The sequence below is a fragment of the Amaranthus tricolor genome, chromosome 4 (genome assembly GCF_026212465.1).
Source record: "Amaranthus tricolor cultivar Red isolate AtriRed21 chromosome 4, ASM2621246v1, whole genome shotgun sequence".
Taxonomy (NCBI): Eukaryota; Viridiplantae; Streptophyta; class Magnoliopsida; order Caryophyllales; family Amaranthaceae; genus Amaranthus; species Amaranthus tricolor.
The window spans coordinates 26094900-26116844 of NC_080050.1; the positions used below are offsets into that span (position 1 = coordinate 26094900).

Genomic DNA, 21945 nt, shown 5'->3' on the forward strand with positions numbered 1-21945 from the left:
ATATTATATACCTAATTCGGATAACAAAGCGAAATATGACAACTGTTTAAAGTTCGTAGTGATTTTAGTATATCCAATCGTGTAAAACACGCACCCGAAACCGTGGTTGAGTCGTGCATTTTACGCCTACCATACTCCATGAAAATTCATCCCATATAAATTTTGTTATCTCATTTAAGACCACTAAAAAAAGATAAGAACTCAAACAATAATCATAGTTTAGACTATTTGTAATTGAAAAATCATTAGTTGTGCTGCCTCATATTCTAGCATCAATTTGAACTTCCTCAAAAATATATTTTTTTGATTCCAAAGATTTTTAGAGGTAAAGGAAAGAGAGTATTAATCCTTTTTGTATGCGATGAAAATTAAACTCTTATTATAAGGACGAAAACAAAAAACTTTCATCCTATACATTATGAGGAAAGACGTAATTAGACAGTTCTTAGTTCCAAACTTTCATGCGTACACGATTAAATAAGAATAAGAATGGACCTAAACCTAACTAACTAACTAACTAACTAATTTGCAATATATTTATTTATAAAATATTGCTTGTCTAGTTGCCTTACTTTCAATCACACATGATACTATTATAATTACACATGTAAGAGGAGATATTATTATTATTCAAATAATGGAAATATGACAAATACATGAAAGAATGTTTTGAAGATCCCTAAAGATTCCCATCTTAAGTGGGTAAGCTATGTAATTAAATATGATATGTTTAATTTAGGAATTAGATTATTCAATGGCTATATCTTATGTAGGATCTAAAGAATATTCAGTTTGTCTTGTATAAAATGATTTTATCATGAGACATGTCTATATAATAAGTCTAATTTTCTAAGTAACCACTTTAAAATTTTAAGTGATTAGTTATAATAGATTAAATATATGTAGACCAACCTAATAGAAATAGTGTCATCAATTAGGATTTAGTAAGGCTGTGTTTTTCTAAATAAAGTTAAAATAAGATAATTAAATTGGATTAAATTGACTTGTATAAAAAAAGTAATATTCATGTCAATAATTTGGTTATGACTGAATGGTGGGTTTGTAACTGAAGCACACTTCATTTGCAACGAGCCAAAATAAGTTTGGTGTGGTCGACTTCGGAATGGTAAAACTTTAAAGTGACTTAAATTTTAAAGTATAAAAAGTTTCACTTTCTTCATAGATGTATGAAACTTTTTATAAAAAAAAATACCCAAAACTCAAAATATATTGTTTTATATAAATAGTTTAATTGATGTTAGTATCACAAAAAAAAAATCCGTATCAAATTAAATATAGTGAAAACTAACCTTTTAAAATCTTGATTGTGGAGAACTAAATTTTCATCATTCTGATTTTTTTGATACTAAATTAATTATTGGTTTATAATATTTAACTTATTAAATTATATAAAATTTTTAATTATACGAACTTTCAAATGATTTTTACAATCACTTGAAAACAATCTCTTCAATAACGAAAGATTATAATTATAGATATCATATCTTTCGATCTAAAACAACGTTTTATCGAAATCCCTTAAAATTAGACTAATGGAATATTTTTGCTAGATGGTACAAACTATAAATTAAACCTACAAATTAATAATTAAGAATTACTCTTGTGATTAAGAGACCATCTCTCAATGTGATGACCTAACTCAAAATAAAAAATCTCATATATTAATAATTGTATTGACTGAGTTATTCAACCCACGTATGACCATCTCACACAATTCCCACATCCAAGCTAGCTAGGGACTAGGGTGATCCAAATTGAGCTACCAATAAGTATCCAAAATTGAACTAAGACTAATCTGGTTATCCACAATATCTATGCAGGACGAATCTATAACAAAATTAAATGATGCAAATAACATTTTAAAAAAAGTACTTAATAAGATTTGAATCCAAATTAATATTATCACACATCAAAGCTCATACCAGCTTAACCAACACATATATTAATATCTTTAAGTATATGATTGTATACATAGATATTATGCAGTAACATTATTGACTAGGCATAGGTTTGTCTCTACCTCCACGTGTCCTTCGACATGCTATAAAAACATGACAAGTGTCCTTCAAAGATATTTATTTAGTATTTAAATAAAAAAAATCCCTCCTAATAAATGAAAAAGAGGTGATACGTTCGTCTAAGACAGATCACATGAAAAAGCTCTCTAAATGCCACGACTATGGGCTCCATACACAATTGCCCATTCTGGGTTGCCAAGTGTTAAATGCTTACAGCTTAGTCATTGACTTATTCTAATTTATATTTTCAATGCAAAAATAGACCTATAAATTGGGAATATTTCATTGTATTGGCAATTGCAGACACATTTATACATACTACAAAATCAAATTAAAATAATAATGGACATGGAATGGTCTCCTCAAAATGCAATGAATGCTTACTTGCAAACTCTTCATATGGTATGTATTTATTTTTCCCTTTTTACTAGTTTTGCTCTTTTATTTCTTTTGTCCCTTACAAATTATTATTTAAAAGAAAAATCTATGTAAATTTTAAAAATTATGATATTTTTCTAATAATTTTTTATTATTAAATATTCAACATATACCACGTAAATTAATATTAAGGTTACCGTTAGAACCTCCATAATCATCATCATACGATAGGACTTAATACTTCTATAAGCTATTAATAAGAATCAAATTCTTATGACAAAGTGAAAGAATAAGTTTTTAACCATTATTGTAATTTAGAATTCTTAGTGTAACTAGAGTTTGTAGGAGTATTTGATCAGCAAACTTAAATTAAAAGATTAGTTATTTAACAATTTTTGCTTTGTGTGTCCATGTATTATAAGAATTAATTTTGCTAATTGTTCCTTTTTTCTAAATTATGTTACTTATAGTTCTTATAGTAAAATAACTTATATATTATTCATTTATATACTTATTTATTTACGTAAAGTTATAAATTATTTTTCTGAGTTACTTTTTTATTTTTTTTTATCACAAAGATATTATGTACAATTTTATTCTTAAAATTCTGAAAAATTAATTAGAGCTCAAGTAACACCTGTTTAATAGAAGTATCATTTGAGTCATGGTATTTGGTGTAAGTTAGCTAGTTTTTTGAACATTTGGCTTACATGATGTTATAGTATTATTAGTATGTAGGATCACTCATCAATGATATCTTATTATCTCAATCTCACTAATGTTTCAAACTATAGATAACCTTAATCATTTTCAAAATAATAAGGTTATTTTTTAATTCACATCATCCATATAATTACATAAATAATATTATTAGAGATTCAAAAAAAATTATAAAATACTCAAATATACACAACTCTACCTCTGAATGAGTGAACCACCACAACCCGCATCGAGTATATCGAGAGCAAATACATAATAAAGATAATAAAGATGAGATTATTAAAAATAGTTAATACGTAAGATTATTTATAGTGGATAAGTGAAAGGTTAGATTATTTTTAATAATTTTTTTATGAACTAAAGCTAATATATAGTTGACACCTCAGCATGTGTTATATATATACTCAATTATGTAACAATAATCCTATTAATTTATATATTGATATAATTATTTAATTTGTTGCAGTGTAAGGTGAATAAGATGCATGATGAAGAACAAAAACATGGGATAGATGGAAGCAAAGTAATTGAACCACAAGGAAGTGAGTTACTATCAGCATTAGCAGCAGGAAATCAATCAAGACTTATACTTGACATTTCCACTTCCAAACAACACACTAATAATACTATTACTCCCATAACACTTGCCCTAACCATAGCTGCTAATCAAACTAATGGCAAACTAATCTCAATTCGCCCTAATCTCGATTCTTCATCGTCATCATATCCAGTGTATCCCGTTCCTAGAATCTATGATCAGACTTCGGTGACGGATGAAAGACGGCAACCTACTGAATTAAGAGTTGGGGATCCATTTGAAGTAATGAATGATATTAGAAACGCGGATTTTGTTGTTATAGATTGCTCAAATTTAGATCATGATCAAATGAGATTAGTGTTTGAGAAACTTGATCTTAATCCAAAAGGAGCTATAATTGTTGCTACTAATGTTTTGAATAGAGAAGATGGTGTTTTTGTTGTTGATCAAGTTTTGAAGGGTAAAAGAGGCATTAAATCTTGTGTTACAACTTTGCCTTTAGGAGCATCGACTTCTATTGGGTTTCAAGTTATTATCAAGATTAAATCTTTGATGGGTAAATGTCAAAGAAGGAGAAGACATAATAGGTTTTTGGTTACATTTGATGAATGATCATATATGCATGTAGTATGCTTCTAGCTATCTAGTTTTCCTAATTTTAGAATTTAGAAAATGGGTCTTTACAATTCAAACAAGGAGTTGAAGATTGAGTCACATATAAATTTAAAGGAGGTTCATTACTAAAATCAATTTTGAGTAGGATGAGTTACTCCTTAAGTTTATAAAATGATATATTTTTCTTTTTCTTCGATATGAGACAATTTACATACGAATAATAATGTAACTTAGATAGTTTATATACAGGTAATAATGTAACTTAAACAGTTTATATATGGGTAATAATGTAACTTTAAGTGTTATGTACTCTACTACTACACTGAAATTGTACATAAAAATTAAGAAATTTAAGAAAATAATGATACTAACTTTTTATTTGGTTGAACGTGATTGTCCACAAATAATGTTCCTTTCTGTTATTTTACAACTTTCATGCTATTGTTGATGCCTTACATGAAATTTTTTTAAATAAACATTAATAATACCATTAATGAACATTATACTTGATCGAAAAGTACATTGAAAATTCGAATTAGTTGGCAAATGATATAACAATGCTAGCTTTAATGATCGTAACAATGCTAACTTTAAGAGATGTTGGAAATAGTATTTGATAAGTTTTTTATAAAAAAATCGAGATACTATGTATAAAATAAATATAAAGTTTACAAAATTTATAAGAACTTAACTTTTTGATCTTTAATAACTGATTCTTCAATGCTATAATCTTGAAATATCAGATTTGAAACACAATTAAGAAATTTAATTATATTATTTCGAATACTACTTTAAGTTGTTTTATGAACTTTTGTTATCACAATATTTTTCCTCACATACTGCTTTGGGTTAAAAAATTAAAAGGTATGTAATAATGAGAATAAAATAAAACACAATGATTCTCAGTCTGACTGGTTCCGAGCGTGGTGTCAAATGAGCAAGTGGAAGTTATTTTTACTAGGTTGTCATTTAAAAATAAACAAGTGGAAGTTATTTCTATAAGAGATGATATGAGTTAGACATAGAGCCAAAACGATAATAGGGAAAAACTAAGAATATAAATTATGGTGCTTAGACATGATAGAAATTTAAATGGAGTTGGAATGTTATGATGAAAGAACAACTAAGGATATTGTAATATTCCAGATTTAGCTTGAAAAAGGATTGATAGACTACTGCGACAGTGGCTGATTGTGTTCAGTGCACCTAGCGGGGAAAAAGATCTTGAAATTACGGTCCAATGAGGACGTTGTATTCCTAAGTGGGGGTGAGTGTAATACCCCAGATTTAGCTTGAAAAAAGATTGATAGACTACTCATATCAACAAGGTGCTTCTTCTTTTCATGGGAGCCCATTTGCTAAGAACTCCACAGTCAAGCGTGCTTGGGGTAGAGCAATCTTAGTATGGGTGACCTCCTGGAAAGTTTTCTCGGGCGCATATGAGTGAAGTAAAAGTGCGTTGGAAAGACTTGTGTTGGTTTGTGGGGCTAGTCTACAGTCTCCATAAATAGTCACCAACGGTCCGAGGGGTCGGGGTGTTACAGATGTAGTAGAGGTATATATATGCAGATTGAACGATAGGATTATAAGAGTGAAAATTGTAAAGGAAAAATTATCGTGAATAATACAATCTTACGTTAATTTTCCTTCAATAATACCAACTTTTAATTAACCATGAATAATACCAATTTAGGGTTCTTTTTCCTCTAATAATACCAACTTGAGTTTATTAACTAATTTACAAAATTTTTTTGTCATATAATCTCCTTTAGTTTGATTTTTAACATGTTAGGTATATTATGATTAAATCAAAAGTTGGTATTATTGTAGGAAAATAAGTAAAATGTTGTGTTATTCTTGGTAATTTTTCCAAATTGTAAATGGTAAAGATACTTTGATCAGTATAAGTGCATATGCACTGCAAGTGGGAATAGTGGATTCAATCAAGAGGAAATTTTGGGGGATCTCAATGATATAGTGAAAAACATACCAAAAAAATGAGAAGCTCTATATTGAATGAGATTTCAAAAGGTATGTAGGGGTAAGTCGCAGGATTAGGTAAAGAAAGCCAATAAAGAACGTAGGATTAGATGTTTGAGATTAAGAGACAATAATGCTAAAACTTTTGCTGATAAAGTTGTTAATGAGGTTGAATGGGAGATGATGTTGGATGCGGAGGATACATGGGCAAAGATGAAACATTGGATCACCCGAATAGCAAAGGAGCTTTTAGGATGATCAGAAATTACCATCATAATAAAGAAGGATACCAATTAATGGACTGAGGAAGTCAAGACAATGATTAAGAAAAAGAGAAAATGATATCTTGAATTAGGAAAATGTAGAAATGGGGAAAATGCACATCTTTAATCACCTATAAGGCGACTTTATGCTAAAAAATGCGCAAAGAGCGAAGATTATTGACATTTAAGGTTTAGGTTCATCGGTTATAGTCATTTTTCCAATTAGGGTTCTTAACTACTAGTATGAAATTTATGGGATTTGAAATTTGGTTTGTAAATATCATACTGGCTATGAGTAATGGACTTTAGTAGATGGAACACATAGCTAGTGGTGCGTGAACTTATTAGAAATCTTTATATTTTTTTCACTATCTTCTTTTACTCAATATTTATCAAATTTCAAGCTTTCACTCACAAACAATTACACATTAGGTTTTGTAATTGCTATCAAGTGTCCATCGAAAACAAAGCTTTTATTTTTACATAAAATATTTTCCATATACATTCAATCACAAACTCCGGATAAGTAAAAGTCACCTTTAATATTATATTATTAATATTAAAAACCAATGATTTCTTCAAGAAAATTTTAGTTGATTTAATTTCATCCAATCAACTGATATATTGGTCTTTGAAGTAATGGATAATGTTTGGGGGAAATCACTATCCTAAATTCTAATATTTATTCAATACACTTGACACATAGTAAAAACAATAAGATGTGGGCTTTAACATTACTCTCTCCGTTTCATTAGAATTGCAACATTTACTCTTAAAAGCTCTTACATAAATTTACATAATGCTACGATCTCAATGGGACATACAAGTATTATCAATTTGTAAGGGTGATGTAACCATTTTGAATCATCCATTGTAGACTCCAATGTTTTTTGACATTCTTAAATGTCCAATAAGCCCATCCAAAGGTTGCTTGCCCATATACTTGTAGTTGCGCATTAGCAAAATTCTGGAAATCCTGCTTTGTTGCTCCACTAACTTGCCACTCAGCCACCCATTCTCCTGTTTTACATTAAACAAACAAAACTACTTGTTTACTTTCATTGATACTTTATAATTTATCACATTCTAGGCGTAAGATCTAAACTAGCACTCGTGGCCTAATGGATAAGGCATTTGACTTCTAATCAAAGGATTGTGGGTTCGAGTCCCACCGAGTGTGTTGTTTTTCTTACATTTTTATTATTGTTTTTTATGAGCGGAATATATTAGGTATGATGTTGGTGATAGGTGTTATATCTACGATAATTATTTTTTTATCTATATTAACAATCAAAATAAATGGACAAAAAGAATACATGTAGATTATCATTGAAAATAATTTATTGGTTTGTTTAGCCGATGAATTCGAAATGTTTGGGATTAAGGATTTAGCATTATTATATATAGCTAGATATAATTTGAAATGTTAGCTTTATTTAACGGCTTGTTAATTATTAGGTGAGAACGTCCATGATGGCATATTAAACAATGAAAATGAATTATCAACTATAATATGAATGATAAATCAATGATAAAGTATTAAAAATCAAGGATGTAAATCAATGATAAAGTATTATTATGTAAATATGTGGTACTAATTATGATATTATAATCATTTAGTAATGTTTTTAAAAGGGACTATATATTGTGATTCTTATAGAACCACAGTAAATCATGTATTTTCTCCTAACGATTTTAAATCGAAGTATAAAATATATGGTATATGTTGTTATTTCAAGTGTGTGGTAAAAACTGCAGCAAAAAAAGGCCAAACAAACAGTGACAAATAAAGTTTTTTCTAATAGTAATAATGCAAACTTACATAAACTAATATGTGATATCTCTTAATTTAAGTGCTATATGCGATCAGGTATCTTACACATACCCAAAACAACCCTTTGGGGCCTGAGGGACAGGTAATCCCAAACCATACAATAGTCTGATTCCTACCATAATTATGTGCAGATTAGGTAAAGATAGTTCAGAACTTCATAAGAGGATGGCAAGCTTTTGATTAAAGAATTGGTACTTACCAACAAAAGTAAGGGGGCCATTGGAGGTAGTAATTGTACTCAAATCCGATGATCTATTGTTGTTGATGAAGTCGATGTTTTGTTGGACACTTAAGTCATTGAATTTGGTTTCGAAGAGATTGTAATAATGAACATCGACTACAACCGATTGCATTCCGCTAGCCAGAGGAAACAATTCCTTCGAATCCTCAATTCCTAAGCGATTCGACAGTATAACAGATACGTTTGATGAGTACTTGCGCACTGCATCATATCCTAATTGGTAGTATTTGTTCAGGGTGTCCAAGGCTACACCCCAGGATACTGGCTCGTTGATCAGCTCTATCGCGTACAATTTAGGGTGTCTCGCGTACCTGCATTCAAACATCACTTGTTTTAGTGCACTTACTATGATTAGATCATGTTTTAGGATGACTTGATGTGTTTTGGGTTTGGGGATGCATGATTACCTAGTTGAAATCTACAGTGTGGTTTTGTAATATGGTATCAGAGTCCATTGATCAATTATCAACTATCCTTCTTTCAAGAGGAATTATCAGGACCAAGTTACTAGGGATTTGAGTTGCATCAACACTACTAGATGGAAGGGCTTTTATGTGTGGAGTATTAGGCCGTGACAATTCATCACATAATCTCACCGGGACCCACTCGTATGGACACGGGACACCAGTAGGCTCAAACCCACAAACCCACGGGGATGAGCGTTGACTTGCACATACACTTGGTGAGGTTCATTGTTTCCCAAATAGTAGGAGGATTAGCTCACCCATTATATATGCAAGTCCACACCCCACTATTTTATCGATGTGGGATCTTGTCTTACATGTGAAGTATTTCCAACATGGAGTGTGTGATTGAGACTTAGAGGTATTCATTCAAGCCATCAGGTTGGTTTCGGGTCAATTCAAAATTGAATCTTAAGTCCAAATTGGATTTTACATAATTGTAAATCTTAAGTCGGGTCAAATCGGATCTCGGATCTGTTTCGAATACCTTTAGATGGAGTATATAACATTAACACATGTTGGAGTCTCAATCATCTGCCTAAACATTTAGTTTAATGGGTTGTTTAACCTAGTGTGCATGACACAAAAGGAGTTGTGGATTCTAGATCCGATAAAAATAGTACCTCGAAGCTAAGAAATCGATAGTAGCAACAGACTGTTGTATAGTTTCATCAGTTTTTCCCCATTCGAGCGATCCATCTCTGGTTGCACTATGCTCATTCCCGTTTTGTGACCCTGGTGCTGCGTGTAGGTCTATTATTACCCTGATATCGTATTTTCTGCAGGTTAAAAGCATGCAAAAACCGATAAATGAGTCCTTGTAACAATGCAAAATCCGCAACCTGTATAACAATATATAGATGTACTAAAACAGACGTACTGTGCCCAAGAGAAGGCGTTATCTAACGCCTTCAACGATCCTGCAACGAAAGGCTTAGGGGGGTTCGGGTCACTAGCAATCCACCATCCTACCGGAATCCTAACAGCATTGAGTCCATTCTGAGACATGAACTTGAAATCGTCTTCAACAATAAACGTACTCCAGTGCTCCTAATATGTTTAATATGCATCTCGGTAAAAATATTTCAAATTACAACCTGAAAAGTTATTAGGAGTGTTTGGCAAACGGCTGATAGCTAATTACAATAGTAGATTTGACCAGCTAATTATATAAGCAACTTGTTCAAAAACAACTTATTCATAACAATAAACTGTTTCAACCAGCTAATTCACGAAACATTAGCTATTTTGCCAAACACCCCGTTAAGTTGAACAAGTTATGCAACTTACGTTCATAACTTGTGGAGCTTTTTCGGGGCCATAGCCATTGGTGACTTGGTATTCGCCGTGTAAGGTTCCAAATGCATTCATAATAAACACAGATGGGTTATCATCTCCCCATCCACCATCTCCTGCATAATCTGCTGTCACCAAATCTTGTGTCTTTGCCTGTAAAAAGAGGCCATTGGAAGCTCGAATTCGAACACGAGATTCATCATCAATGTTCTTTACAATCTGAAATGTTTCTGAGGATCTTGGTTTGTTAGCTGTTGTAACAACTGCAGGGTTGGCTCCATTACCCTGCAGTCCCGCAAACTGATTGCTGAACACTCGGAAATTGAAGGTGTTTTCATTGATTCTCCATAACTACAACCCGAATATATTGTTAGGAGTAATAGAAGATCAAATTGCCCTTGTAATGAAAGTTAGAAACTGTTAAATTGGGTTGCTTATTATCAATACCAGCAATATAATTGAGAAAATATAGAGTGCACACTCTTCATAAGCCAAAGAGATATGCTAAAATCGTATGACAATAGAAAGACGAACACTAAGGACTTATAAAGTGTGCACTGAACTCCATATTTAATTCATCGATATGAGACAAAGCATTCCAACACAAACTATCGGCTCTGATACTTTGTTGAATTGGGTTTTACTTTTTGTCTCTAATAGCATATAATCGGGAAAATACAGAATACCCACCCTCATAAGCCAAGGAATTAAAGAAGAACTCAAATCACTTATAAAATGTGCACAATGTGCACAACATCTTTGATTTATTGATATGGGACAAACCATCCCAACAGGAACAAATAGAAATTTAAAGTGATGTTTAGAAGATGTATGAATATACCCTGAAGGTTTCCCAGCCAGAAGCAGAGGTTCTGTTAGCAACTAAGATGCTTCCTCCACCATTCTCAGCACAAACATACTTGCCTATAGTCACTGATTTCAGCTGTATTTGTGTTCCATCCTGTGTAATTTGACATAGTAACGTAATATTAAGTCAAAACAAAACCTTCAATTTTCAAATGACAATTTAATAGTTGAGAATACACCGATCTAACACAAGAGTCCATCAGGCTAAAATTGTAAATTTAGCACAGACCCTTTTCATATTTGGTGATAAACATTCCACTTTAAATGAGAGGTGGTTGAAATTTGAACCCGTAACAATACCATGTTTACTTTCATTTATAATTATCTGCTCGTATTTAATTTATTTCTTTAACTATACAAGGTATAATTTCAAAGAGACAGATAAAATATACCAAAAACAATGAATATAAAAGAGCATAAAAAGAAGGATAAAAACGAACCGTTAAGTTATTATTAGGAATGCCATCAAAAAGAGAAGGATGAATCCATCCTTCAGTTACAAGCCATCCTCCAAGATTAACTGCCTTCATTTTCAAACCAGGAGTTGAGCTAAGATGTCTTTTAATCCTTCTAGCTTCACAGCTTATAATCAAGCTTTGTAAGCAAGAAATTAGAATTAAAAATGAACATATTAAATGGGTTTTTGCAACTTTATTCGTTTCTACTTTCATTATTTTTTTTCTTCTCTTTGAATTTCTTGGTATATTCAAAAATGATGAGCATTTTTTGGGTTTAAATAGAGCATGCACTAAGTATGGGATTTTGGCTTTGGAGAGAATTATAGACACAATTGTTTATTCGGGTTATTAAATCGATTTTGAGTTAAATATTTTGATTCGATTTAAAAATAAGTTTTATATTCACATTAATTTTTAAAATGAATTCGATTACAATATTATATAAATATCAAATCGTTGAGTTCTGATTATTGTAAAATAATACTCCCTCCGTTCTTTTTTGATCTTCCACATTACTATAACGGGTAGTTTCAAAAGTTATTCCACTTTAGGATACTTTCTATTTTTAAAAAAAATTTTATCCCACTTTTACCCTCTTAAACCACCCCTTTTCTTTTAATGTACCTCTCTCTCATACTTTCAATACAATCATTACTTCACAATACTATTTAATTAAAATAATACCTACTACAACCTCATACTTTCAATACAATAATTACTTCACACTAGTATTTAATTAAAATAATACCCACTACAACCCAATGATTTTATCTTTCTTAATATGTGTAAAAAACCCAAAATGGAAGATAAAAAGGAACGGAGGAAGTAATATAATAATATGGTTTACAGTTGCCAGAGCGCACTTGTCTTGATTATTGACTTTTTCTAATCATTTGAACATTCTTCTCTTGCATACCAAAGGAAAGCTGTTTCCTGCCTTAGGTTGCGGTCTGGAATAATTGCAAAAAAAGTCTCATTTTTCCATAATCCTTTTTTTCGGTGATAAGGCTAAAGAATTTAAGTAAAAAATGAGAAAATTAATTTTTTTATATTGTGAGACATGGTCACTTATTTTAAAAGTGAATGAAAAAAATTTGCTACCAGAACAACATTAGCTTTGCTTTTTTTAATAAACTACTTTTATTACAAATATAAAAAATAGAAAAATCAGTAAAAAACTGAATTATTTTGAGTAATTTTTCATATTTTTTTATATGAACTAATCATAAACTTTTTAGAAAGGCAAATTAAGAGAATTTTATTTGGATGAAGAATTTCAGATATTTAATTTGGAATAAGCAATGACAATAATATTAAAATATTAATATCAAAAGTTTGGGGTCAACTCTATGAACTAATAGATCAGTACTAGTGGCCTAATGCTTGTATTATTCTTCTTTATATTCACCATCTCAATTTAAATCCTTTGTATAATTTCTACTTCTACAGAATCTACATTCTTGATTCTTTTCGATCTTTCTTATCCTCTTTTTAAAACCCCCGAGTTTCTTCTTTTTATCATCTTATATGTCTTTGCACATGCCCCAACAATCTTAAATGATTTTCTTTCATATTGTTTTCAATATTTGCGACTCCTACATCTTTGTTTTTGTCAAGAAACCAACTCAACAAAAAGCTTAAATTAATAGTTGAGACCCTAGGATATGTTACATACTCTAACATGCCCCTTCACATGAGAACCCATTAGGCTACAAGTGTATATTCCACTTTAATGAGGGGTGGTTAAGATTCGAACTCGTAACCTCTTATAACGTTGGCTTCTGATACCATGTCAAGGAACCAACTCAACCAAAAGCTTAAGCTGATGGTTGAAGCCCCAGGATACGTTATATACTCTAACAGTTTTGAATTCTTTTTCTTAAGGTATGTCCGCTCATCTATTGAAACATCTACATTTTCGCTACTTCTATTTTTCTATTATAATTCTTGTATAAAATCTCCGCAATAAAAAAAAAGCTTAGGATCGAACCTTTAAGGTGATGACCAATTGTGATTTAAAAGTCCTATAATATTGCCCTTCTACATATCCTAGCTAACATTTGTCATTACTTCTTGATAGTTGATACATATCTTACACTATTCTAATGTACTTTTCTAGATATTTTATCTTATCTTTTTCAAGGCCATGAGCAAAACTTCAAAATTCAAGCTTGAAGGGAAGGTTTGCTAGTCTAGTTTTAGATGAAGGGATTTTGGAAATTTAATAATATGAAGATTCTTGCTACAGCTCCTATTGTGATTTTATTTATTTATTTGCTGTTTTTAAATAGAGTATTTTGTATAAGTCGTTCCATCTATGTACAGTGTACACCATATTTGGAATACGTACAAATTATATGACTATTTTGAGATATAAAATGATGTATGATATATGATTGAATTATAATTTATATAAAAGGTTGTCAGTGAGAACACACCTATTTCATTTTAATTTTTAGATTTTAATTATGAGATTATGAATGAAAAATTTAAAAATGATAAAAATTATTTTCAAATTCTTAATTTCATCTACCTATTATATAATGGTGGATGGCTAAATTCCGAATTACATTATTTTTGTTTTGTCAAATACTAAATTTGAGTCAATTCTAAATTTATAAATAAAATCATCATTCTGAAAAATACAAAAAATTAAAAATTTGATGAGATGAGTTGATTAAACAATTTCAATCGACTAGAGTTGATAGTTCAAACCAGAAGATATCTTATAATATACTCTATCTTGCCTCTTCACATGAAAATCTTGTTTAGAATTGTGGATGCAACAAATGTCCTCCTTACACATCATGCTAATATTCCACTTGAATGAAGGGTGGATGAAATTAGAATTCGTAACCTTGTCGTCATGTTGACTTCTGATATCAGATTAAGTAATCAAGTCAACCGAAAGCTTAAGCTAATGGTCGAGACTCCAGAATATATATATATATATATATATATATATATATATATATATATATATATATATATATATATATATATATATACACACTCTAACATAAAAATGAAGGGTGAATGAGATTCGAATTGGTGACCCTTCTACTACGTTTGCTTCTGATTTCATATCAAGCAATCAACTTAACCAAAAGTGATAGACTAACAAAAGCAAAGAACTAGTTGATAATTGAACTCATACTTTTTACTATAAAAAATCTATACCTTATATAAACCTTCAAAATGAAAAGGTGATGATTAGCTATTTTTATGTTTAAGGGTCATGTTTGTGTGTTAAGATGCAGTCTTGCTTAGTAAGCTTCAGCTTCACTCAGTCCAGTTCGTTGTAGAAACTTATCCTGATCTTTCTCGAGTTGAGAGACTCTTTGACCGCGTTTTCTTTATGAGTTTGAATTGTCGTTTTTCTTCCCTCCTTAGACTCTGCGTATAATTTTTCTATGAATGAGATACACTGAGTATGATAATGATGAAATCTATTTATTATAGTTACCAAATGTAGCTAGAAAAAGTTTAACAATTTGGTTCTTCTACTCAAGAATTTAATATAAATCCCATGTGCATTGTTTACTATAGTTTCTAGTCTTCTAGAGCATTAAAGTTCAATTAAATGGATTGCTTGATGACTAGGATATCATTCACATAATGATAATGATGTTAATTTCCAATGTCCCATTTACTTTGCATTTTAATTTTGGTTTATCTTACGGATAATAAAATATACAAGGGTTAGTACATAAAAATTAATAAATTTTCTTTATGATTAATTATTTTGATTTTTTTTAGAGAATCATGAAAATTAAAAATAATTAATATATTACGTACTTATTTAACTTCTCAAAAAAGAATAAGAAATAAATAATTAAATATTATAAAGTAACTTATATTTCCAAAGCAAATACAATATTAATTACATTAAAAAATTACTAGATTTTTTCTTATATGCAACTTTTATGACTGTATATATCATTTTCCTTATTTTATTTATTTTTCATTTTTTTTCATAATAAACATTACAATTATCTTTTATTCTCACCTATAATTTAATTTATTTTTTTAAGAGGTATAAATTAAATAGAACGGATAAAGTAGTATTTATTCGACCGACTTAGTTCGTACCTCGTTGAACGTTCACGTTGGTGCAAATCAAATTGAATTGACCATCCAGAAAACACGGCATTCGCATAGAAAACTTCCGCGGTTTATACGCAGATCTTAGGCTCATGTGCTGATTGCATCATTGCATGCAAGTTGGTCAAAGAGACCAATAAGGCGAACCCTTATATCTGTTCGTTACCCTTCACTTTCTTATTTTTTATTTTGATTTTTTTTAAAATTGTATTTCATTTATGAAAATTTATCATAATTTTATCATAGTTTGTTTTTAGATTTGTCAAAGAGATTAATAATTCATATATCGTTCATCTATGGTAATAATCTCACATTTGAATTATTTTTTAATAATTTAATATTTGCAACACATTTGCTCGTGGTATGCCCTCAAACATAAAATTTTTATAGCAGGTTACTCCAATAAGAAAAAGGGAAAAAAAAGGAAAATTTTTCATGAAGATCTCACTTTTTTATTATCTACTGTGAATAATTCTACTTTTGAATTATTTTTAATAGTCAAATCTTTATAACATATTTGCTATCGCATAACCTCAAACCCTTTTAGCTATTATAAGTTTATAATAGATTATTTTATTAGCACAAAAATTTAAAAAGAAAAAATCCCTCCCCTAGTCCCTATAAGGCGGCAAGAAAGGCCTGTTCCTTAGACTAATCCCAAAATATTTGAAAAATGATGCTTTAATAGTTAATAGTAAAGGACCCATAATAGTGTATTTAGTAGTTAGAGGCTCATAATTAATATATTGTGCCTCAGACCTCACAAATCTCAGGATCGGCCTTGACCTCCCGCCCTCTACCCTTCCCTAGCCACCACCCCTACCGTGCCAACTTTGCGCAACTAAACCTCTAACCGTAAACACATAACCCTCTTCAATCTCTTCCTTTTCCACCACCTTATAAACACCAACGCTATCATGGTTTTGTTTACATACCAACAAAGGTGAGAGCTTGAGAGGTCCATTCGGAGTGGTGATATAACTCAAAGTCGAGGCCGTTGTTGTAATTTTAGTTGAGGTTCCATTGTACGTCCTTATTTTTGTTGTAAGTAAAACTTTGTGTACTCAAGATATCTTTTCATTGATTTTGTGAAAACACCATTGTTAAAGTTTTGACTTAGTTCATAACTTGTTTAACCCCCTTTGTGTTATTGATTGTTTTCAATTTTATCTTCCAAAGCACATATTCTACTAAGACCAAATCAAGTCCTATCTCTCTGTGGACACAAACTTTATTATCCTACTACATTAACTTGTATTTGAAAAGTGAGTGAATTTGTATTTAGTTAGAGTTTAGGTGACTGATCGAGAAATAACCTACCATACACCCTCTTTTTTTCACATTTGAGCAATTAGGCACTATTTATCTTCTTCCTATGCCTTTTTTTCTTAAACAGCAGGTTCATTACTATCTCATCCTTTGTCTGTCATCAAATAAATTAGTAAATGACTCCATTCTGTTGCCTAAAAATTGAACGAAATATCCCCTAAGACTCTATATTCACCCTTCTTGTTTTGCTCGAAAATGCAGCAGCAAAACAATCTCTATTTTCTTCCTTTTTGCCTGAACTATCGAGCATGTTTATTTTTCATTTCTCTTCACCTGGGTTCTGAACAACACATCGACTTCCCTTTCTTTTGCTTGAGTTTTTGATTGAAAATGTTACAATCCTTTTCCTTCTTTTCCTTGAATTTTTCACCTGGTACTTGGAATAAACACAACAACAACAACGTCTTTCTCCTTTCAATTGTCGCTTGGAATTGTAATGGAGACGAATTCATTAAAAAGACCTTCTAGCGAATTGTTGTTGATTGAACTTTACTCTTTAAAGTGATGTTGTTGATGAGTAGTTGCAGTATCTTAAAAGGAACTAGCGTATTATATTTTTTATCATTATTCTATATAAGTTCTTTTGAAATTGAGAAGCTTGTTGAAATAAAGTTGGTTGTAATTGCTTATGCTTATATAGTAATGTGAGTCAATGGATTGAGCTCAAAGGTCGACCATTGATGGAGTAGAAGAACACTTTGTCCACTATTCCCTGTTTTGAGGCGAATCATCAATGAGATATTAACTAGTCTCATCTGAGAGAGACATAGTCTTAGAACTATAAAGTTCCTTTTAAACTAGATCCTAGTGGGCATATAGTCCTTAAAAGTCCACCATTATAGAATTACTCTTATGAAGGTGTTGTTCGGGGCCTATAAGGACCCTCCTTCATAAGACTTAGGCGGTGTTGGATCATCCTCACAACATTAATTCTATTTTCAGACATGAATCTAAAATCATCTTCCACAATGAACGTGTTCCTATGATCCTAATGATACAATCAATATCATCATCATCATCATCATCATACCTAGTGTATCCCGCTCATAAAAACTATGGACATGGTCTGGGGAGGGAAAGACGGCGACAACTCATATCCATAAAGGAAAGTGCGACCAAAGGAGTCCCCCGGCTAGAGATGTTAAAGAGACGTAACTACACGGGAAAGATAACTTAAATGCCTGTAAATAAAGAAATAAGTAGAACCAACTACAAAAAAGAAACAAAAACTAATACTAACAGAAACGAGATAAGCAAGAGGGGTAAGAACATCAAAAGGTAAACTAAGAGGACATCAGTAGTCTAAAACATGGATATGACGCCTCCAATTAACCCTATCCCTAGTCAGGCCCTAGTCAGGCCCTCAAAGAGGTTTAACTCATGCAAGTCAAATCTTATTATACAATCAACATAAGTATAAAATAAGATCAATTTCGCTACTTTTTGAAATATTTTCATAAATTATTATTTTCTTTGCTAATTTTTCATCTCTTCACATTGTTAAAATATTAATCCCTCCTATTCACCATAGAAGTCTCATTCCCTTATTTAGTCAACTCACCCTAAATGTCTTATTTCTATTTTGGGTATGTTAACTTTACCAATTTACCCTTATTAAACTTAGCTTTTTCACACCTTTATACCTAATAACCCCACTTTACCCATTAAGATTTTAAAACACTATACTTTTTTCTTACATATGTGGTCCCGTTTGACCACCTAAAAAAGATGAAAAGTCAAATGGGACACATTGGGTGAATAGGAGGGAGTATTAAATGAATATTACTCCCTCCGATCCTTAAAGAAGTTCTTATTTTTCATTTTTGGGTATTCTATTTGTTGTTCCCATAAAGAATTTTTTCATTTATATCACAAATTTTGGACAAAAATAACCTTACTTATCCATTTTAATATTATAATAATGCTTATAGTCCCTACATATCTTCTACTAACTCCATTTTAACATTTTTATATTTCTTATGATCCCCACATGTTTCTCATTAACTTTATAAAAATAGTTTTTATCAGTGGTAGTCTCCATATATTTTTTCCACTGACTTTTTTTTGTATTTTTTTAATATTTATGGTCCTCACTTTTCCTCCATCAAATTTATTATTCACTAAAATAATATCTCCACTATCTAAATATTCAATTTTTCTTAATTCTTGTGAACATTTCTTATGAAAACTTCATTTAGGAACGAGGGAGGAATACTACATAAAAAATTATTACATAAAAACGAGTCTTCCTTGCTAATTTTCCATCTCCTTACCTTGCTAATTTTCTGTCTTTTTTGATAAAATTAGAAACAAGGTTTTTGAATGTTTCCCAAAATTTTAATACATAAAAACATAATTCTCACTTTAAACTGTAATTTATTTTCCAGCATACTAAATAAATCGAATAACATAAAAAGTTATTGAGTAAATCGCTATGTACCATAACGGCATGTGAATATATAAATCATTATGTGACATAGCGGTCTATATATTTACACTAAAGAACATTTAGGTGTAAACACATCAAATAAATTGCAATGTGAAGGCTAAGGATAATAAATTTAAATCTTTACCTCCCTAAGCTATCAATAACACTTGCATTAAAACTGAAATAGTCAAACATCCCATTTCATACTCTTGGTTCATATGATAAACCAACAATCAACACTACAACTAAAACTACAAAAATAAGTCAAACATATCCAAAAACTCTGTTGTGCGACAGCGGAAGCAAAGATCGAAAACAATAATGAAACAATAAAGATTCAAACAAACAATAAAGAAAATCAAACCGAGAAATTAACGTGGTTCACTATCAACGTGATAGCTACATCCACCGGCATCGAGAATAAACTTTTCACTATAAACCGGGAGATTACAAGATGAACATGAGAAACCACAACAATGGCTCTCCAAGCTTTTTCTCTCTTAGTTTTCCTCACTTTGTGTTTTGCATTGCATCTCATTCCTAATTCTGATTACATGGGGCCTTTATATAGTATACCTCATAATAAAAAGGAATTATGTTAAGAAAATACAAAAATCGTCAAATACTAAGAGTAACCGGCCAAAAACGTGCCAAGAAACCGTCATTACGCGAGCCGTGTAAAGGAGCAGAACCAACTCCGCGCCCTGCGGAGTTCTACGCATCCCGCGGAATGGTACAGTATGTACTCCGGGCCCCGCGGTCTTCTACGCGCCCCGCGGAGGTCTCTCTGACCCATTTCCTCTTCATCCCATATAACGACTTGTTCGAGTCACTATATTTCAACAATCTCCACCTTGACGAGAACATGTAGACATGTAGTCAACCACTACCTCATCAAACCATAGTGAAGCAAAACCATTCTCAAGCTAAACCCGATGCAAAGCTCAAGCATAAGCCATACATCCCGACAAGTCTCCAACCAAGACCCATCCCGATAAGACTTCAACTAAGACCCATCACATACTCGTTTCCAAGTATAACAACTCACAACGCTCAACTAGCATCACAAGTTCACTCATAATGCTCCATCTGCATCACGAGTACACGAGGCAAGCTCCACCTTGAGGTTGTGCACACCTCCACCTGTGGGCTCCCTCACACCGCCCCTAAGGGCCTGTGCTAATGAATCCAGAATAGTAAAGAATCTACTAGGACTGTCAGACCATCCTACCTTCTTTACCTCTATCTTCATGTACGTGCATTCCGAATGAAATCTGACCACACTGTGCTTCTCCCGAACATCAAGTACCTGATCACTAAACACACAATCGTAGTACACAAAAGCCAACCAAGGTTGATCACAAAGAACCATCACCGAGATCAAGACATAATCAAACTCAGCGAACACAACCCAAGCTTCAACCGATGTAACAAAGCACTTAATATCATTCCCGTACATAAGAAACACAACAGCTGATCCAAGCAAACCGTAGAGAGAACAATCTCTACCTGCCAGTGCCCCCACCCAGGTTAAGTCACAAACGTACAAATGACACTTCTGGCATGCGCAAAACAAGTACACATTACAGCATACTTCAAACACCGAACCATTACTCTAGACATGTAGACCGACTTAGCCTCAAAATGAGGTGATGTAATTGAGCTAAGTAACACTACCAGTCCATACAACAGTTCCCACACTCTGTTCATACGTAAAGTCATAGCAAGCCACTGCGCCCACTCACTATACTCTACTACGTGCTCATAAGTTGGTGGTCCAAGTAACTCCACAAAATTGGCTACTAACCTTGCTAATCCCACAAGGTTCAATGCATAACCTACCACACTTATAGCAACCAAAAAAACACTCCCTACAGCCAAGCTATTAGACTTCTTGATAACACATATAGGCTTTTCTTGAAACCCTTTAGATCGGCGGAATGTTCCTTGTACTGACTCCTTTAAACTATCCGCAGAGATAAAGATAGCACCAGAAATCACAGTCAGAGAGATACCTGGGGTAGCATCAACATCATCAATCTGGGGTCGAACAAAAATGGATGAGGAGTTAACCTCATACTCCACCTCAAACTCGGTACCACTATCACCATAACCAGCTGCTGCAAATATGAGATAGCACGATACCCTACTGAGCCACACCACACACATACTGGGCACTTCTAATCCCATGTGTAAATCCCGATCGAACAAACTAATCCAGTATCTACTCAACAACCAAGTACTAGAGAGCATGCATAAGACTCTCCCTAATAAGGTCCAATTTGCTATTCCTGTAACACCGTTCTGCAATGGTGTTATCCCATAGGTATGATGCCACAAAATACCTAAAACACAGAACATAACAAATCCACAAAACGAACAATCCAAATG

The 21945-nt window shown here is 31.8% G+C and overlaps 2 protein-coding genes and 1 non-coding gene across 3 annotated transcripts; 2 read left to right on the top strand and 1 right to left on the bottom strand.

Annotated features, from left to right (window-relative positions):
- The first annotated feature begins 2347 nt into the window (after positions 1-2347).
- Positions 2348-4603, top strand: LOC130810580 (uncharacterized). The gene is made up of 2 exons (XM_057676691.1): positions 2348-2441; positions 3604-4603. Exons 1-2 carry the CDS (start codon positions 2382-2384, stop codon positions 4285-4287), a joined length of 744 nt encoding a protein of 247 aa, XP_057532674.1. The 5' UTR covers positions 2348-2381; the 3' UTR covers positions 4288-4603.
- Positions 4604-6992: 2389 nt separating this feature from the next.
- LOC130810475 (probable glucan 1,3-beta-glucosidase A) lies at positions 6993-11958 on the bottom strand. Its single transcript, XM_057676551.1, has 7 exons — positions 11676-11958; positions 11210-11329; positions 10363-10719; positions 9953-10122; positions 9696-9851; positions 8567-8919; positions 6993-7553 (listed from the first exon to the last, which is right to left on the bottom strand). Exons 1-7 carry the CDS (start codon positions 11904-11906, stop codon positions 7366-7368), a joined length of 1575 nt encoding a protein of 524 aa, XP_057532534.1. The 5' UTR covers positions 11907-11958; the 3' UTR covers positions 6993-7365.
- On the top strand, positions 7641-7713 carry TRNAR-UCU (transfer RNA arginine (anticodon UCU)). Its single transcript has one exon. It is a non-coding gene; the product is annotated as a tRNA-Arg (tRNA).
- Positions 11959-21945: the final 9987 nt, after the last annotated feature.